We start from the raw sequence: 19,120 nt of genomic DNA, 5'->3' as shown, positions 1-19,120 counted from the left end.
TCGCAATGGGAACGTGCTGTGCCCCCTCCTATGCGAATTTATTCCTGGGGGGGTGGGAGAAGCACGTTTCCTCTTGCGACACCTATGCACCCTGGTTGACAAAGATAAAATATTGGTTTCGTTACATTGACGACTTGTTCCTAATTTGGACAGGCTCTCAAACTGAATTAGAGGAAATGTTATGTTCACTCAATGTGAACGATTTCAACCTAAAATTTACTTATACTTTTCATCCAGAACAGATTGTGTTTTTGGATATTGAAATTAGGAAGGATACTAACGGATATATCACTACGAGCCTGTACAGAAAACTGAGTGCAGGTAACATGCTATTGCATGCTTCCAGTGCGCATCCGGTACCATTAAAGAACAGTATTCCCTTTGCGCAATATTTGCGCATAAGGAGAAACTGTTCTCTGGAAAAAGACTTCCTTCGGGAAGCCAAAAAACTACAACAAAGATTGCTCCTAAGGGGATATTCTCGTACAATTCTGAGAAAAGCCTTTAACAAGGCCAAGGAATTGGCTAGAGACAATGTTTTACAACGTAAAAAGAAAACGGACTCTGATCCAACTGTAAAAATAATTACCCAGTTTTCTAATAATCACCAGCAACTGAGAGCTATATTCCAGAGGCATTGGCATCTACTTAAAGAGGAAAACACTCTTGGCAAATATGTCAAGGAATACCCTGAGATTGTGTTCAGACGAGCCACATCTCTTAGAGATTTGCTGATTAAAAGCCATTATACTGTGGACAGACCCCAACCCATGGGCAGGCTGGGCACATACCGATGTGGTGGTTGCTCTCGCTGCCCCTGGATTGAGGAGGGTCCGATTACACAATTACCCAACGGCTCTTCTCACAAACTGCGGGGATCCGCAGACTGTGCGACCCAGGGTGTGATATACCTTATGACATGCCAGTGTTCCGCCTTCTACGTTGGTAAAACGATCAGACAACTAGGCCAACGAGTGGGGGACCACATATACCTCTCCGGGGGGGGGGGAAACCTCACCCCGGTTACCAGACACATAGGGCTAAATCATAGTTTTGACAACTCAGTTGTCAAATTCAGGGTATTGGAAATTATTCCCCCTGATCCCAGAGGGGGTAACTGGGATCAGAAAATATTACAACGTGAAACCCTCTGGATAGAAAGGCTAAACGCCACTATACCTCCAGGATTAAATGAAGCTCACTCTTATAAGGCATTTTTATAGGTCATGTATATGGAATTGAATTTGTTTCCCCCCCCCCCCTTTTTTGTATAGTTATTTTATTCTTTTTCTTTTATTTCCCCCCCCCCCCTTTCTCCCCCTGTCCAACTTCACCAATATATCCATGCGACATCTCTATCCATTAATTTATACCAGTCTCAGCCTCCTGAGGAGTTTCAATACCCCATGGACAAATGGACTGTTGATGTATAGTGGTGCACTATATATGTACTAATTAAATTTCTTTCTTTTTTTCTTTTCAGTATGATTACACATTTTCTAAGTTGTTGATATATATTTTATTTGTTGTGTTTTTTCTTGATTAATGAAGTTTACCAATATTATTGATCTCTATTTTCCTGTAACTTTACAGTTATTCGGAAATTCTTCTTTTTTAGTAACAAATTTGCATGTCCATGACACAATGTCCAATGGTATACACTTTCCCCTCCGTTTTTCCTGTTTTTGTAGGTTCAAATATGGGCTTTGATTGCTCTTTTGATGCGACTACTTTGGGCTCCCCCATTGGCGGGCACATGACGTCAGGTATTACCCCTCCCCCCTGCGGGGGATTGGTGTTGATATGTCGTCTGGCTTGCCCCTCCTCTACACGTTCGCAGTGGCCACTCCCATGGCTCCCGCGGACGTTGCTTTGGATGTGGACCGGCCTGCGGCTGATGCGCATGCGCGAGGTGCGTGCGCGTCCCTGACGTCAGCCCGGATGTTCGGCAGGACGCACGTCCTGTGCGCCACCCGGGTGGAGTTATCCGGACACATAAATAGCGGCAACTTGGCGTCCATCACCGCGATGTGCGGGGACTGGACGCGATCCTTATTCTACCATCAGGTAATGCTTATGCCTTGTGCCTTTATTATTTTCTTGTATCGGCAGCACCTACATCGAGGGGCAAGCCCAATTTAATGGCTTAGATCCTCGTTAAGGATGATTAGTCTAACCTCTAGATAATGTGATACATGTATCTGCCTTAATATTGCAGATTGCTTCTCCTAGTTGATACATATCAGATATATATTACCCTATATTTTCTTTTTAGGAAACATTATTGTGGGATCTTCTATTCTGATCCACTTTCTTCTTCTACCCAGTCCCCGCCCATATTTATGGCCGGGCATTACTGAGGTAAGACACCCTCTCTTAACCACCATAGCTCCATGAGCTACGGCCTAAGTTAAAAACACTAAGTGCCCCTCCTGTCTCCTCTTTCTAGGTGAGACATAGGGTGGCTATACATGAAATAAAAAGCATATATTTTATTTTTTATTTTTCATCTTTTAGATCATACTTTTCTTCAGCTGCATTTGTATGCCCTATTTGTGTTCGGTCTCCTGTGTCCGCCCCCGGGGGGTTTCCCTCTGGCCTTGTGGTCGCACCTCCTACGACAGCGTGCTTCATTGCATGCCGAACAGGTAGGATAGTGTATACTACTTTTGCTACCCCTGTGTCATGGACACTATTCAATTTTTTGTTTACTATAGCCACTATTTTGAATAAAGCTCTGACATTACATCATTAATTATACAAGCTATTACAAACATGTATATCATGATTTTGTACTAATTTTATTTTTCTTTTTTCTTTATCATCTTAGCTTATTATTACATTTCTTTCATGACAAATACATTTATGTGATACCCTCAAAGATACCCCTGAAGAAGCGGCGGTAGTGCTGCGAAACATGTTGGGTTAATTGTTGTGGGCTACCACGCCTCCTGCACAAAGACCATCCATTGTGGATGCAACTGGGTACAAAAGCATATACACCATTTACCCCTGTGTTAGGAGAATATATGTATGACTATATTTGTATGAAATTATATGGCTGTTTATTGTCGGTGTGATATAATCCAATTTTGTACAATATACTGTGACTTTCCTAATCACAGTGTATTTTTTATTGTTGTTTACAATAAAGTTATATTTTGCTTTTTTACTTTAATATATGCTTATTAATTTTTTTGTCATATCTGGTATACCACATAATACCCAAGCACCCTATTGTAAAGTCCCCATTTGTGGCACCCAGCTATACTTCCTAGTATAACTCCTCACACTAAAATATTCAATAGGGACGTGGTGCTTTTCAAATAACTTTAAACTTATAGAGATAGTCCTCTGTTTATATAAAAGATGTTTTGGGTGAACCGCCCCTTTATCAACAAAGACATGCCATAAGCGCCATTGTATGCACATTGGTGAACAGTTCTGATCTTCGCTGCTTCATGCTACTAGAGGTTTTACTGGCACAGAAGAGTTACACAGGTTATAAAAAGGCAAATTTCATCAACTTTACCTATTGAGCCTTTCACAAGAAGAAAGGCAAGTGTATAATTGTTAATCAAGAGCAGAATAAAATAAACTGTTAAACTGTACAAAGGGTTTATGAATTCTGGTCTGTTAGTAAAGAAATAATTCCCTCTATATGACATTATAATATTTTTTACATGTCTCTGGGGAAAAAAACGATGGTCATTATTTAAAAAGAAGTGAAAGTGACAATACCTAAAGAATACACTGATATTTGAAACACATCCACCAGGATTTGGTGAATATCACATTCATAAATATATCTGTATGTTTTATAATGTCAATTATCCGTGTTCATCACTTAGCAAATGTATTTGTTTTCAGGTAGCAGTAATTGTTTTAAAACTGAACTCCAGGTGATCACCGTATAAAAAGTTTGATTCTAAAGAATGTGTAATTCAGTTCAGCAAGCTTTTTTTATCCTCTGTATACTACAATGCATTTAAGCAGGGGTGTATGGATCATTGAGTCCCAAAGCAGGATTTTGATGGTGTCCTCCAGGCTAACTCTCTCTGTAGCAGCTTGCAGTATCTACTGTCACAATACATGTCACTGATCATAACATAAAATATGTCTAAATCAAGGACAGACAGCAGGAGAGCTGTCAGCATAGTCCGTACACTACTGGGGACAAGTGCTTTGGATAAAAGTTGTAGTTGTGGTAGCAATAATAATAATATTGATACTGTACTATAAGGTTTTTACTCAAGAAAAACTCTGAGATTTCTAACTGCATTAGGCATACACAGTTAATTTCAGTCTGAAGCAGAAGATCAGAGGGCACTAAATCTACACTGCTAAGAAAGCTAAGCACATGCTTTCTGCTGCACAGAGAGGGATTTGTAACTAGTGGGGATCCTAAAGCTCCGACTTCAAACTTTCTATACTGTAAACACTTTATTTTCCTTTAGCAGCCTCCCTAATGGGATTGCCTTCCACCCAAGCCCCACAGCGGGCTCATAGGTTTCTATTTCTATTGTTACACCACTGCACTGGATTAAGCAATCCGGAATGGTTCAGAGTTCACTTCAATTTTGCCTGAACAGTGAAGAAATAGACACAGACAGATGAGATCTTTTCTCAGGCTTCATGTACACAGAGACTGGGATGACCGTCGGCCGTGGAGGTAAAACGTGGAAAAATCACGGCAAAATTGCACCACGATTTTACCACAATTTTGCGGCCGGAGGTCAAAATGTACCTATCCTGAACGTGATTCTTTTGCATTCAGGAGAGGGAGGTTAGCGGTGGTTAAACCGGGTTGAACCTCCCCTAACCACAGCTTCTTCTGAACTCTTGTAAAAGCCTATGAGTGCATGGACACATAGGCTTTTATGGAGTTGAGCTTAGGAGCTTTGGCAAAGAAACGCCAAAAGCTCCTAAACTCAGGTTTAGAAGATGTAGTTTACATGAGCCCTAAGCATGTTCAGTAGTTACAGCACTGTGCAAAGCAGTAGAGCCCTGACTAGGGCTCTATTCACACCAATGCATTTTTTCATGCTTTCTTGTAGAAATGCAGGACATTATTTCCAACATGGGTTCCTATGGAACACGTTTATATCAATGTAGTTTTGTGCCTCTGCATTTTTGGAAAGGAGCAGGGACTTTTTATTCCACATCAGGTTGCGCTTTGCATGTAATAGACTTCAATGGACCTGCATCAAAAAATGCAAATACTGCATTTTTGATGTGTTTTTGATGCATTGTGCATTTTTTTTTAAATCTCTTTATTAAACTGTGTATAGCTGGTTGTAAGGAGTGGGCTGGAAAGCCTGCCACCATGTCCTTAGCAACCGATGAGTCATTAGCTGTCAGCAGGCTTCACCTCTGACAGCTGAGTGTAAAAAAAAAAACATTGTCAGCAATACAAAATCATCAAAAAAAAAATGGTGTGGGGGTAAAGAGCAGGCCCCTTTGGGTTTGGTATGAAGCAGGCAGACCGCGGAAGCATTTGTCATGAGATTAGCAATGAATCTACATTGGAGGACATTGTTTGTTTTTTTATTTTTGAATAAAGGACTTGTCAAAAACTCTTGGACTGTCTTTATTCAATTTTACACTTTTCTTGGTGAATGGGTAGGGGTACTATGCCCCTGCCCCAAAGCACCTCCCCATGTTGAGAGCATGTGGCCTGGTATAATTCCTGGAGAGTTGTGCTTGCTCCTCCCCTCCCTTTCCTGACCTACCAGGCTGCATGCTCGCATTAAGGGTCTGCTATGGATTTTGTAGGGGACCCCATGCCATTTTTTTGACAATTTTTGAATTCCTGGTGATGTCTTTTTTACATTCAGCTGTCAGCGGGGAAGCCCGCCGATGACTAATCAATTGTTATTTAAGGACGCGGCCGCTAGCTTCCCATGTCTTAACAACCAATTATACACAGTTTATTAAAGAGATTTAAAAAAAAAAAAACATTAAAAACACATGTCTGAAAACTCTGAAAGCACAGCAAAAAACACTGTAGAGATGCTCAAAAACAACATGCATAGATGTGAATGGAGCCTAGCACAACGTGCTGACCCTCCATCTCTCAGTCTGGAGGAGTGCTGAGAATTAGACTGGTCAGCACAGGATCATGCATTGTATGTAAAATCATATTTAATGATTTTTGAAGGAATATTTAGCTGAAATAAATGATGGTGTTTATATCTGGCATTTAGCTTTAATACAATATTGAAAAAGTAACCTTAAAACTTTTTTACTCAAGGTTTTCTTTTATCACATATTTGCAGTATTGTTTGTTGTTGTAAATAGGTTTGCCCTGGAGCTTTGGTTACTAAAATGAGGGAAATCTGAACTTCCATAGAGTTATAGGAACATCTAGTGCTTGATGTGTATTTCCCCGAAGGTGTAGCTCCTGTCTCTAAGGCTTTAGCAGTAATGCTTAAGGCTTTTTAATTGGATACTTACAGTCTGCCAGGTTGCCTTCAAGACTTTTCTTTAGTAAAGCAGGTTATCAGCTAACGGGAAACCTTGAAATCTAAAATAACAATGTTAATAATGATATAGCTTAAATATTGATTGATTAAAGTGTATTTCAGTAGTCTTATTTAAATTTCAGGCTATTGAAGAAGTTCTCAACAGAACACCCTGCACACGTCTACTCTCTGTGTGTGATCAAGCAGCTGTAAACAAGCTAACATTGGCTAAAGCACATTTTCTTATCAAGCTGGCTTCAACTATTAATGGTATTCCTGAAATGGTAAAGAAGTCTGATGGATTTGTGACTGAGAAAAGCACAAAGCAACCAGGTAAAAACATGAAGATTTTTTTCAAAATCTCTTCTAGACTAGTGGTTAAAGGTTAGACCATCTCCCAGGTTTTTATTGCGATCTGTGGCCCCATTGGGAAGATTTCTGTTTGATTCCTGTTCCTATGACAACATTGTTGCAAAAACAGAAAGCTAGGGCAAATATGCTCAAGAGGGCCACAAAGCTTTAAAATCTAGTGTTTTCTAACCCTTTTATTCTTTATCAAAAAAGAAAAAGAAAAAAAAGTTCTGAATGGAACAATACTTTAAGAAGCAGAACCCCACTGAACTAGCCATATTTTCATTTAAAAATGACAAATATATTATTAGTGCTTCAAAGTTTCATAATGTGCTCTTCAACTATTTGCCAGTCTTTTTTTCATGATTAGCATTGCCCCAAAATAGCAGTAATGTTAATGCAACTGCAGCGTGAGAGTACCTCTCCAAATGTTGTCAACTCATGATGTAAATGTCAGAAATTGCCTCATATTCTTGTAAGTGAGGAATCTTTTAAATACCTTGTCCATGCAGAGTCGTACAGATGCTTCTTAGTGTTGCTCAGTTAGTACCTCTAGTTTTATGCCCTGATGTGTCTACACTGTGACCGTATTACTACCACTGAATTGAACTTCATCAGATGATGTTACGTATTTTCCTAATTCAGTTATCATTCTTTGTTGTATGATTAATTCTAAGACCTTTGAAAATAAAAGTGGATCTGAATAATAAATCCAGAAGCATTGAGTTTTTTTTATTTATTTTTTTAGTTAGCTGATCTCCTTTCCACCAAGAGTACACATATATGTGGTCTCACAGAAGTGTGTCTTCTTCCGTGGGGCTGCATATATGCACTACTGTAATTGTAGTGCACTTACAAGAATATGCACTTACAACAATATTCTTGATCCTATGCTCTCTGTGTTTGCCAGTGATGGACTAGTACAGTGATAAGTCACTGCATAGCCCCTGTGTTGTTTCTTCTCCTTGCTAAAGTAAAAGTAAAATTCAACCAAATATTGCAGTCAGACAAGTGCCTTTAGTAGTACCTCTAAAAATGTAGTCAGCTGGTTTAAGTATGATTTAACCAGCAGCTTTTGTAAACCTGTCATGATGACTATTTTAGTATCAGCATTAAAGAAAGTTTATATCAAGCCAAACGTTGGACACCTGGAGGGGTTTTTATAGCTGTCTGTGTCTCCACTTAACAATAGTCACCAAGACAAATTTAATGACAAATCCTTAATTCTGCAGTTGTACGCAATACAAGAGGGGAATAGAAATCCTCCAATAAGGACACTTGTTCTAGTGATGGTAGTCTAGGATGGGAATTCTCCTTACTTTGGAGTGCCCTCTTCTCATCGTCTGTTGTGTCCCTGGGATCAGAAGTAAATGAAATTATCTTTGAAGAGAGACTTAAAAAAATTACCCTTTCCTAGAAAGTAAAACAATTGGCTGGAGATATACATTAACAATGTATAATATTCTTCTTGAAGCATCTTGAGAGTTCTAGCATACAGGAACAGGTGAGACCTGTAATTTTAACAATAAAAATAAAGGAAAATGCTTAAAAAGTTAGATGCCTGTTGATATAGAGTAGTTATTAAAATGTTTACACCATTAAAACACTTAACTGTTTCCAGATTTTAAAATTACTAGAGTATAACATTAGTAATTGTATTAGGTTAGGCCTTCTGTTTATCAAATAATAATGTTTTCACCTTTTATATTAACAGACACCTCTGAGTCAAAAGATGAGGATAATGCATGTGTGCAACTAGCTTCAAAACAAGATTTCACCCTATCAATGCTAAAGGTGGGCTGTAAAGATATACTTGTATATGGAGATAGTGAGGTTTAATGAAGACAATAGCAGAGTAGTACTAAACTCTGTGCCACCCTTATTTTCCCCAAAATGTGAGCGTGTGTAACAAAAACTGTTAGAATTCATTCTAACATCTAAGCAAGTTTAAAGAACAGCAGATTTAGACGGCATCATAAACGTCTAAATGGTCTGGTTTTTACCCCAAGACTGAACTTTCATACATCTCAGATCCTGCTGTAATGGAATTACTGCAGAAGGTCTTGATTACCCAAAATAGATCATTAGTTTGACCTCATTGGGGATACTATTCCTAGGTATGGAGAACTCACAAAAAAAGAAAAAAAAGAAAAAGTGAGACCAGAGGTGAGCAGTAAAAACGGTGAAAGGTCTGGGGGGATAAAACATGTCAAAGGCTTCAGAAACCTAATATGTACAGTTTAGAGGAAAGAAGGGGGAAGGGGGAGACATGACTGAAACTTTGAAATACAGCAAGAGCATGAATAAGGTTTAAGAGGGCAGTATTTTCAATATAATGCTAACCTCAAGAACACTGGGGTATGATATGACCTGAAAGTAGCAGGAGGAAAGTTCAAATCTAACCTTGGAAAGTATTATTTTACCAAAAGAGTATAAAAGGGGCAGACTCGATGGACCACTTAAAGCAGTTGTAACCCTAAAAACCCTTATAACAGTGCTTGTGCTGTCTAACATGTCCCTCTTTAAGCTGTAAAAAAACCTGGTTGATCCTGCCTGTTCCTGTATCCCCCTTAGTGTGCTACTAAAGGTTTGTTTTTAGTACTACTTTAGGGTGCATCTGCTGAGCATAATAACATACTTTTTAGTGCACCCCTTGGACACAAATGCTTATGATACACATTATATAAGGTACATCCAATTTATGGTTGGCATATCAGGTTCAGTGTTATTGGGAGTTCTTTAAATGAACACAAAAAAGTTTTTTACATGTAAATAGCTCAATTTGTGAGTAAGCGGTCTCATTTTTTTCATGAGCAATACATAAATATGTATATGCATTGAATGCAAACCACACCAAAAATATGTGTACATATGCCTGTTAAAAAGAATGCTTTCAGGATAGTTTGTACATTAATAATTGTTTATTTATCCTAAATTGCACCATGAAGTAGCTCACACCTCTTTTATTTAACTTAGGATATTCTGTTAAATGAAGCTGAAAAAAGAGTGACATCAGTTCTTCAGGATATTGAAATGAAATACCAGAGCCAATTCTCTGAGTGTTCTGCACTGTACCTCGAGATGGCAATTCAGACAAAGCTTCAACTTTCTGAAATAGCACAGCAGAGGTATCATACTGCAGTAAGGCAAGTGGAATTGGATACAGATATTTGGTCTACATCTCTCATGCTATTAATGGCTAACTCAGACCAACACAGAGACTGATGTGAATATAAACTGAGAAAAAAAAACTGCTAGACAAAAAAATGTATTTGATTTCCTACCAACTTTGTGAAGATGTATTAAAAATACATTTTACATGGTACTGTACTATATGGCAAGCGCTTCATAACCTGCCTGTTTATACTTTTGTCATTTTTTTTATTTTTCCAACCCCTTCTTTATAAAAGCCAAAGTTTACATGACCCTCACTTATGATACCTAGCAATAATGAAAAAGCAGGATGCAATTTGCAAACAAATGGCTGTATAATATTGGGTTGTATGTGTGCTTTCTTGTTCAAATATTTTTATTAAAGAAAAAAATGTTTTTCCAATTACCTTTCTACTACATTTTTTTTGGGGGTACCAGTGACATTACTGCAGTAATCAGTGCTATAAATATGCACTGTTACTGTAAAAATGACACTGGCAGGGAAGGGGTTAATTTTATTGGAGAGGGAGGGGTTAATGTATGCCTGGTGCTTACTGACGTGTTGGGGGGGAGGTGACTGAGTGAGACAGGGACAGATCGGATGTCCAGCTATGCTGAACAGTCCGATCTGTCACTCCCTGTCACTGAGGAGATCCGCCCGCTCTGTTTACACAGGCGGGCGGATCTCCAAACTGGATTCCCCGACGATCGGGGCAGAGCAGCGGCGATCGCCGCTGCTCCTCCCCTGGCCCGACTCCCGCTGTGACTGAAAACAGCGGGAGCGCGCCTCCGGCGGCGCGCGAGCGCCGCCTACAGGGGAGGAGTCTGGCGACGTAGGTCTACGTCGTCAGACCTACAAGAGCCACTTTACCGCAGTAGTACTACGGTACTCAGCGGTAAAGTGGTTAAAAAAAAAAAAGTGCCTTCAAAAAGTATTCGTACCCCTGGAAATTTTCCACATTTTGTCATGTTACAACCAAAAACGTAAATGTGTTTAATTGGGATTTTATGTAATAGACCAACACAAAGTGGCACATTATTATGAAGTGGAAGGAAAATGATAAATGGTTTTCACATTTTTTTTACAAATAAAACCCCTAACTAAAATCTAGTGCAGCTAATTCCGTCACCGACACCGCCGCCGCTGCCGCTTCTCCTGCCTGACAGTGCGCTGCTGTGCGGCCCCCGGTACTCCGACCCTGCACCATCCCAGGAGAAAACCCGGGGCAGGAGGAGGCATGGCTTCTACTACCTGCATCAGGTTCACCGATGAGTACCAGCTCTTCAAGGAGCTCGGCAAGAACACTACAGTTGTTGCCGCATACCTGATGTCATTATAGAAGAAAACCCACCTATCCATTTGGTACATCCATATATTTGAGGACTGCTGAGCGATTGCCCAAGCCTCGCAGCAGATTGGAGATTGATCCAGAGTTTCCGTAGGGTGGTCCTTTATACCCAAAACACTCATTTGAGTGTTAATGGAGGTGAGCGGCTATTACACTTGATTGTGGATTCCTAGCTCACAAAAGATCGCACTGGGTTTTCATCGGAAGTGTCCTGTGTCACTATATCACATATGAGCTTCCTATCATCGTTATTTTTGGCATTTTTTGCACTTTCTGCATTTTTTTTTGGGACTTTGCAATTTTAATGCGATTAATATTCATTAGTGTTGTACACTGTGTTTATTCATTCATTATTTATTAAGCACTCCCAGTGAAATTCACTGCCACCTTTTTTATTGATATTTTCACTGGCACTTGATTCAGTTATCCTAGATAATCACTGTGCAACCTGATGTTGCAGTTGTTCAATTATTCATAATACAGAAACTATTAATGCTGCACTTCATCTATTTCTACTATCTCATTCATCACTTATTTTCACCATCACCTTAATATTTTATACTGTGATAAAAGGATCATCACTTCTAGTATTTTTCTTTATTTGGCACATGAGCACTTGATTGATCACTTTGGCACTTTATACATTTTTATTGTACTTTTTATTAAAGATTTTATATGTTTTTTACTTATTCATCACTGATTTATGGTTCACCAATTGTAGACATCTTGCGCTGATTCTTTCCTTCTTTTAACTATTTTTTAGTATGTGGTGACACTACTGAATTAGCCGCAGATTTCTGGTGTTCCATTACATTACTATTTCTCCTCCTTTTGTCCATATTCCTTTTCCCTATTGGTAGCGCATAGGTCCATCTCTTTATAGTGCAGCTAATTGCATTCAGAAGTCACCTAATTATTAAATAGAGTCCACCTGTGTGTAATTTAATCTCAGTATAAATACAGTTCTTCTGTGAAGCCCTCAGAGGTTTGTTAGAGAACCTTAGTGAACAAACAGCTTCATGAAGGACAAGGAACACGCCAGACAGGTTAGGGATAAAGTTGTGGAGAAGTTCAAAGCAGGGCCAGGCATAAAAAAATGATCCCAAGTTTTGAACATTTCACGGAGTACTGGTCAATCCATCATCCAAAAATGGAAAGAGTATGACAATTGCAAACCTGCCAAGACATGACCGTCCACTTAAACTGACAGTCCGAGCAAGGAGAGCATTAATCCGAGAAGCAGCCAAGAGGCCCATGGTAACTCTGGGAGAGCTAGAGAGATCCATAGCACAGCTGGGAGAATCTGTCCACAGAAAAACTATTAGTTGTGCACTCCAAAAATCTGGCCTTTATGGAAAAGGGGCAAGAAGAAAGCCATTGTTGAAAGAAAGCCTCAAGAAGCCCCATCTGCAGTTTGCGAAATGCCATGTAGAGTACACAACAAACACGTGCAGAAAGTGCTCTAGTCATATGAGACCAAAATTGAACTTTTTGGCTTAAATGCAAAACGCTGAATACAAATTCACATCACACTTTTCAGATATTTATCTGTGAAAAGGTTTGAAAACCATATATCATTTTCCTTCTACTTCACAATTATGTGCCACCTTGGGTTGGTCTATCACATAAAATCCCAATAAAATAAATTTATGTTTTTGGTTGTAGCATGACAACATTTGGAAAAGTTCAAGGGGTATGAATACTTTTTCAAGGCGTATAGATTACCTATGTCGGGTTTTTTTTGCCATCTTTATCCCTTTGGGGAGATTTTCCTTTACTTCCTGTCTCATAGCCAAAATAGAAAGTGAGAGGAAATCCCTCCATAAGGAGCGAATCCCTGGCTGTCACCAGGGTCTCCAGAACTAGTGACTACATTGGAACATTTCCCATCTATTACTGTTCTGGGGATAACCTAAATTTTGGGGGCTTTACTTTTACTTTCACTTTCAGTGATAATGGAAAAAATGAGTGAATCTCCCTATTGGGTGCATTGACAGCAATAAAAATCTCATAGGTGTTTTCTCATTCAAAGTATTTTATTAGAGTTATGTACATACAATAGATACAACAGAAGTGTAAAAAGGATACAACAAAAATGTAAAGAAGATAGAGTCCAAATATAGAGTGGGCAAATGGTATACAAGATATAGAGAGAGTCAATAAGCGATAATGAACAGTTAATAATTATAATAAATAATGTAGAAATGGAAGTCAATGGGGTTGCAATAATAGGAATAGCATGTCCGTGTCCTCCCTATGGATCACCCCCTTATGGGTTCAAGCTGTGACCCAGAAGGAGAACAAGTATTGGGACCCTTCCACAAATAAAGGATCTTCGAAAAAGTTACATATCTTCTTGACTAATAAAAGTATCTCATAGAACATACGAAGAACAGGCTAATATAGCATGGCACATAGTCATCCAATTATTCAAAATAAACGAGGACTCAAATCTAGTAGAGAAAGTAAATTGTTGTATCGAAAGATTACTATAAACCAAATAATAATAAAAAAAAGAAAAAGAAATAGAGGGAAGAGGGGAGGAGAAGAAAACAGAAGGCAAGAATGCCAGAAAGGAAAAAGAGTGGAAGATAGAGAAGTGGGAACAATTATTGGGAATAAGGCAAGGCAGAAGGAAACAATATAATAGGATGAGTAGGAATGTTACCAAGAAAGTAAAACAGCTTCATTGAAGTCTGGGGGAAGCATCTTGGAAATCCAAAGTTTCCAAAGAATGTTGAATTTATTCTCATAGGTGTTTTAATCCCTCTCCACTCTATCCAACATTTTATAAAATAAGTTTTGCTGTTAGTTATACTTTAGGTTTAGCATTTACGAGTTCAAGCACTACAATAGAGATTGAAACATTTGCTTCATTCTTATGATCTTATACCAGGACTTTCTGTCTTAAAAGAGCCTTGTCATAGGGGAAATGTAGGGGTTTCCTTTGCCTTTCTCATTCAGGAAAATGTTAGTTTCTTGGCTGCTCTCCCACCCATTTAAGGCTTTGTAAACCAAAAATGTGGACAGAGCATGCACATCATAGGTTATGAGTTTCATGCTTGTTCTGAGTGTGAATTCAAATATATTGAAGACATTGAAGCCAGTCACTAAATATTTTCAGGAATATATCAGCAAATGCAGGCTTCATATTTCATTCAAGAGAAGTTTGCTTTAAGTGAAGGAATACCATAATACCAGATGGTCAATAACTATTCTTATTTGTACAACTGTAGTGTGGCCATGGCATTTTCTGCCCTGAAGATACTTCAAGAAGCAAAGATATTCACAGAGAAATCCCAGAGTAAGAATGAGCCTTCATCACTTAATGGGTCCACTCCAAGGAATGATCAGGTAATTGAAAATTTGTGAAGGTACATAAAGGAAGCATATTCTGAAAAGCTGGGAATAATGGGTGTGTTTCCACATTCCATGTTTCATTTCAAAATTTGGTGCAGCTGTGCATAGAAACCAATCAGCTTTCAGGTTTCAAAGCTTAATTGAAAAATCTGAAGTTAGAAGCTGATTGGTTACCATGCACAGCTGCACCAGATTTTGCAATCTCCAGTTTTAGTTAACCAACTCCATAAGGTCTGTGAAGAGGAGAGATCGCCGAAACAGCTGCAGAGCCTGGGCGATGACATCACCCATAGGCTTACTATGGGGCATCCGTTTATGGCTGTTCCTCCTCTTCATTGAAGCTGGGACCTGATCATTTGACCGGACTGGAGCCCCCTAAGAATTTTATTATTGTATATTATTATACAAGATTTTTATATCACCAACAGTTTGCTCAGCGCTTTACGTGCGGGCAGATAATATACTGTAGTTACAATACAATTCAATGTGGGAGGAATCTGAGAGCCCTGCTCATTAGAGCTTACAATCTAAGAGGGAGGGTCAAGTGATTCAAAAGGTAATAACTGTGGAGGAGGAGTTGATGGAGAAAATAAATGTAAAGTTGTTAGGTGGAGGCAGGATAGGCTTCTCTGAAGAGAAAAGTTTTCAGGGATCACCTAAAAGTGAATAGAGGAGGAGATAGTCGGACAGATTAGGGTAGGGAATTCCAAAGAATGGGAGAGGCTTGGGAGAAGTCCTGGAGGCAAGTATGGGAGGAGGTGATGAGCTAGAGAGCAGGAGGTCTTGGGAGGAACCAAGGGAACCAACCAAGGGAATGATTTGGTTGGTATTTTGAGACTAGATTAGTGATGTAGCTGAGAGCCAAGTTGTGGATGCCTTTCTAAGTTATTGTTAGTATTTTGAATTTAATTAGTTTGGTGAGTGGCAGCTAATGAAGGGATTGGCAGAGAGGGGTAGCGGACCCTGAGTGGTTTGTAAGGTGGATGAGTCTGGCAGCAGCATTCATGATGAACTGAATAGGGGATAGCCCATGTAAAAATAAGCCAATCAGGAAGGAGTTTCAGTAGTCGAGGTGAGAGATGAGCAGGGAGTGGATTAGGAGGTTTATGGTGTCATTGGGTTGGAGATGTTGCGTAGGTTGAGGCGGCAAGCTTTGGAGAGTGATAGACATGTTTCCTTTACTGGGTTGTTAGAATATTCTTTGAATGGGTTTGGAAGCAGGTTTACGTATAGTCAGGATTTGACTGGAATTCTACTTTAAGCTAGACAACCATGCAAACTTTTGTATGGGGCCATCCCATTATTTTCCCTTATTGCTATGTTTTATTTTATGATTGTACTATTGTGTTCTCTTGAAAAACTTGTCCATGTTTTATTAAGTAAAGTGGCTTAGGGTTTAGAACCAACCAGGGCACTACATACCCCTAGGTACTTTGGTTTCTCCCACAAAGACATAAAGATTAATTTGCTTCTGTCTAAATTGCTTCCTCTTTGTGTATGTATGCATGTGAGGTAAGGACCTTAGATCTTAACCTTCTTTAAGCTTCTTGAAGGCAGGGAATGATGAGAATGTACAATAATGTATAAATACCTGTAATAAATAAATGACAACAAATTCTGCCAGGGGGATATGGAAAACCTATGAACACAAGATATACATCATACAGTATACAGTATGTGTGTGTATATATATATATATATATATGTGTGTGTGTGTGTGTGTTTTTCTTTTTTTCATTTCTGTAAAATATTTTGTGTGTTCAGTGTATCCAGTGTATTTTATTTCAATCTTTTTCAGACCAGTAACCAAGCTGTCATCCAGGCTGATGTTTCAGAAGCCAGGGAGCGCCTTAACATGCACATGTGGCTGCAGTGTCGACTTGCTCTTGTCAAAGCCCTTGTAAAGCAGATACGGGGCATAGCAATAAAAGGTATGAAACTGTGCTATTTATTAGAGCAGTTAACTATTCAAGTTCCTTTTAAACAGAAAGCTATTTAGCAGGTATATAAATTCTACAAATATTTTATATGTTATAGTTTTAACAAAATATTTCACAGTATAGGTTTTTAAACATGCTTGCATATTATCCAGTGGTTCTTTAAAGTGGTTCTAAAGGCAGAAGGTTTTTTTGTGTGCAGCAGCCCCCTAATACTTACCTGAGCTCTATCTCGATCCAGTGGTGTTGCATCAGAGACTTGGCTGTCCAGGACTCTCCCTCCTGATTGGCTGAGACACAACAATGGGCGCATTGGCTCCCGCTTCTGTCATTTAAAGTCAGTGAGCCAATAAGGAGAGAGAAGGGATGAGGCTGACCCGCGGCTCTGCATCTGAATAGACACATGGAGCTGCAACTTGGCTCAGGTGCCCCATTGCAAGCTGCTTGACGTGGGGGCACTCAGCAGGAGGAAGGGGCCAGGAGCGCCATTGAGGGACCCGAGAAGAGAAGGATCTGGGCTGTTCTGTGCAAAACCAACTGCACATATATTCATATATGCACAGTTATTCTAAAATTAAACATACAATATGGAACCTAAAAAGTTTAAATAAAGTGACAGTCCAAACATAAATAGCTAGTCAAGTGAGATTGCAATATGGAACCTTAAAAAATATGTAAACAAAGTGACAAAGTTCAAACACAGATGTTGATACAACTTATGTTACTAAACGGTTCTAATTACCAATGCAAATGATATGAATAAATATCCAAAATCTTGATAAACGTCCAAAATCTTAAAGTCACTACTGAGTGCAAATAAAGTCTGCTGGTGGTGCCCATATAAATGCTTACTTCTTGGATGCATGTTATGTCAGCCTGGCAGCTTGGAGAAGGCATTGCCCTTATGGCTCATACACACTATAAGAACTTTCATACAATTTTCATATAGTGTGTACACAACTTTCTACAGCTGATTCCGATCTTCTGACAATAATTCCCGAAGGGACAAGCTCCAAACTTTTTCTCATATGGGAACTGAACAGAATATTTTTGTTTCATGTGTATCGTTTTCATGCAATTTTTGTATGAGAAAAAGCAGAAACGAAAGACTGTGCATGATCAGAAACAATAAACAACAAACAAAAAAAAGCCTTTGTCGTACGAGAATCTTCATACGAATTTTCTTTCATCGGCTCAGATTTTCTGTGAAACAACGAGGTAAATCAGACGATCGTTCCCCTGATTTTCTTCTAGTGTGTACCCCACTTTAGTCGTACCTACCAAGCAAGGTCTTTTTAACCATAGACAAGAAATGTCTTCTTCTGTCAGTTTTAGAGTATGCAGTGTTCTACTCAGATTTGGATGTCTTGGAAGATAGTGTGGTTGGCCTGTTGGGGAAACATGGCAAAGGAGAAAGGGAACAGGATGGAGAAACTTCCTGCTGAAATTGTAACTGACTTGTGAGTAGTGCAAAAATCACAAGTCAATTGTAGACATGGCAAAGGTCATGACAGTTAGCCCCCGTTCACTCTGGCGCGATTTGACATGATTTGACATGTCAAATCGCATGCCAAATTGCAGCCTATTGCCGGCAATTGCACTGTCCCAATTGGTGCGACGCCGACTCTGTGGCGCCGCACCGGTTTCAAAAAGTAGTCCCTGCACTACTTTTGGCGACTTGGGCGATTTCAGTAGACATCTGTGATGAACCCGCGCAGGTGTCTTTCAAACTGCCCCCCCCTCCCAAACTCGCACAATTTCAAACCCACATTCAGTGTGAATGTACCCTGAATGACAGGAATTTTATAACACTGGGGTTGATTTACTAAAACTGGAGAGTGCAATGTCTGGTGCAGCTGTGCATGGTAGCCAATCCGCTTCTAACGTCAGCTTGTTCAAGTAAACTTTCATAATAAAACCTAGAAGCTGATTGGTTTCTATGCAGAGCTGCTCCAGATTTTGCACTCTCCAGTTTTAGTAAATCAATCCCACTGTTAACTGTTATCAATATCTCCTTATGAAACACGTCACACAATGCTAGCTCTGAATGCAGAAGACTTCATTTCTATATAGTTTTTTTTCTTTGCCTCCTCTCCAGCCTTCTCATAATCTTCCCTTTTTTTATCATTATTCTTCTAGAAATAAATTCCCAAGAGCTAACATAAGATTCAGTGGCAGATGTTCCCATTTCTTTTGCTTTCTGATAGCACGCATGATCTATATTTGGTTCTTTCCTTCTAAGTATACCTTGCTTTGACAAGCCTACTAGAGAGTAGGACATTTTGTACATGTGCTGCAATTAGTAATGTGTAATGGGGAACTGCACCTACGTTCCACAGGAGTATTCTTTTTTACTTGTGCAACTAGATTGCTGGCTGGCTTTTCCTGACTGGTTATTTGCTGAATGATCAAATTTAACCTCGTCTCTCCTCTTCTATGCTTGACAGTTCTGTGCCATTAATGTTACACTTTACTGACAGTATCTCAGTGTACTGACAGATGTATT

At 39.3% G+C, this 19,120-nt stretch overlaps 1 protein-coding gene across 1 annotated transcript in view; it reads left to right on the top strand.

Moving 5' to 3' along the window:
- Positions 1-19,120, top strand: part of CFAP54 (cilia and flagella associated protein 54) — a 616,124-nt gene that overhangs the window by 475,184 nt on the left and 121,820 nt on the right. The window contains exons 50-54 of the mRNA XM_082253561.1: positions 6,608-6,797; positions 8,530-8,609; positions 9,792-9,961; positions 14,554-14,671; positions 16,476-16,608. Coding sequence (XP_082109687.1) covers positions 6,608-6,797; positions 8,530-8,609; positions 9,792-9,961; positions 14,554-14,671; positions 16,476-16,608 — 691 coding nt within the window. The remainder of the gene's footprint in view (positions 1-6,607; positions 6,798-8,529; positions 8,610-9,791; positions 9,962-14,553; positions 14,672-16,475; positions 16,609-19,120) is intronic.

This window comes from Pelophylax lessonae (genome assembly GCF_965119305.1).
Source record: "Pelophylax lessonae genome assembly, chromosome: 4".
Classification (NCBI taxonomy): Eukaryota; Metazoa; Chordata; class Amphibia; order Anura; family Ranidae; genus Pelophylax; species Pelophylax lessonae.
This window is presented reverse-complemented; position numbering and strand designations above follow the sequence as displayed.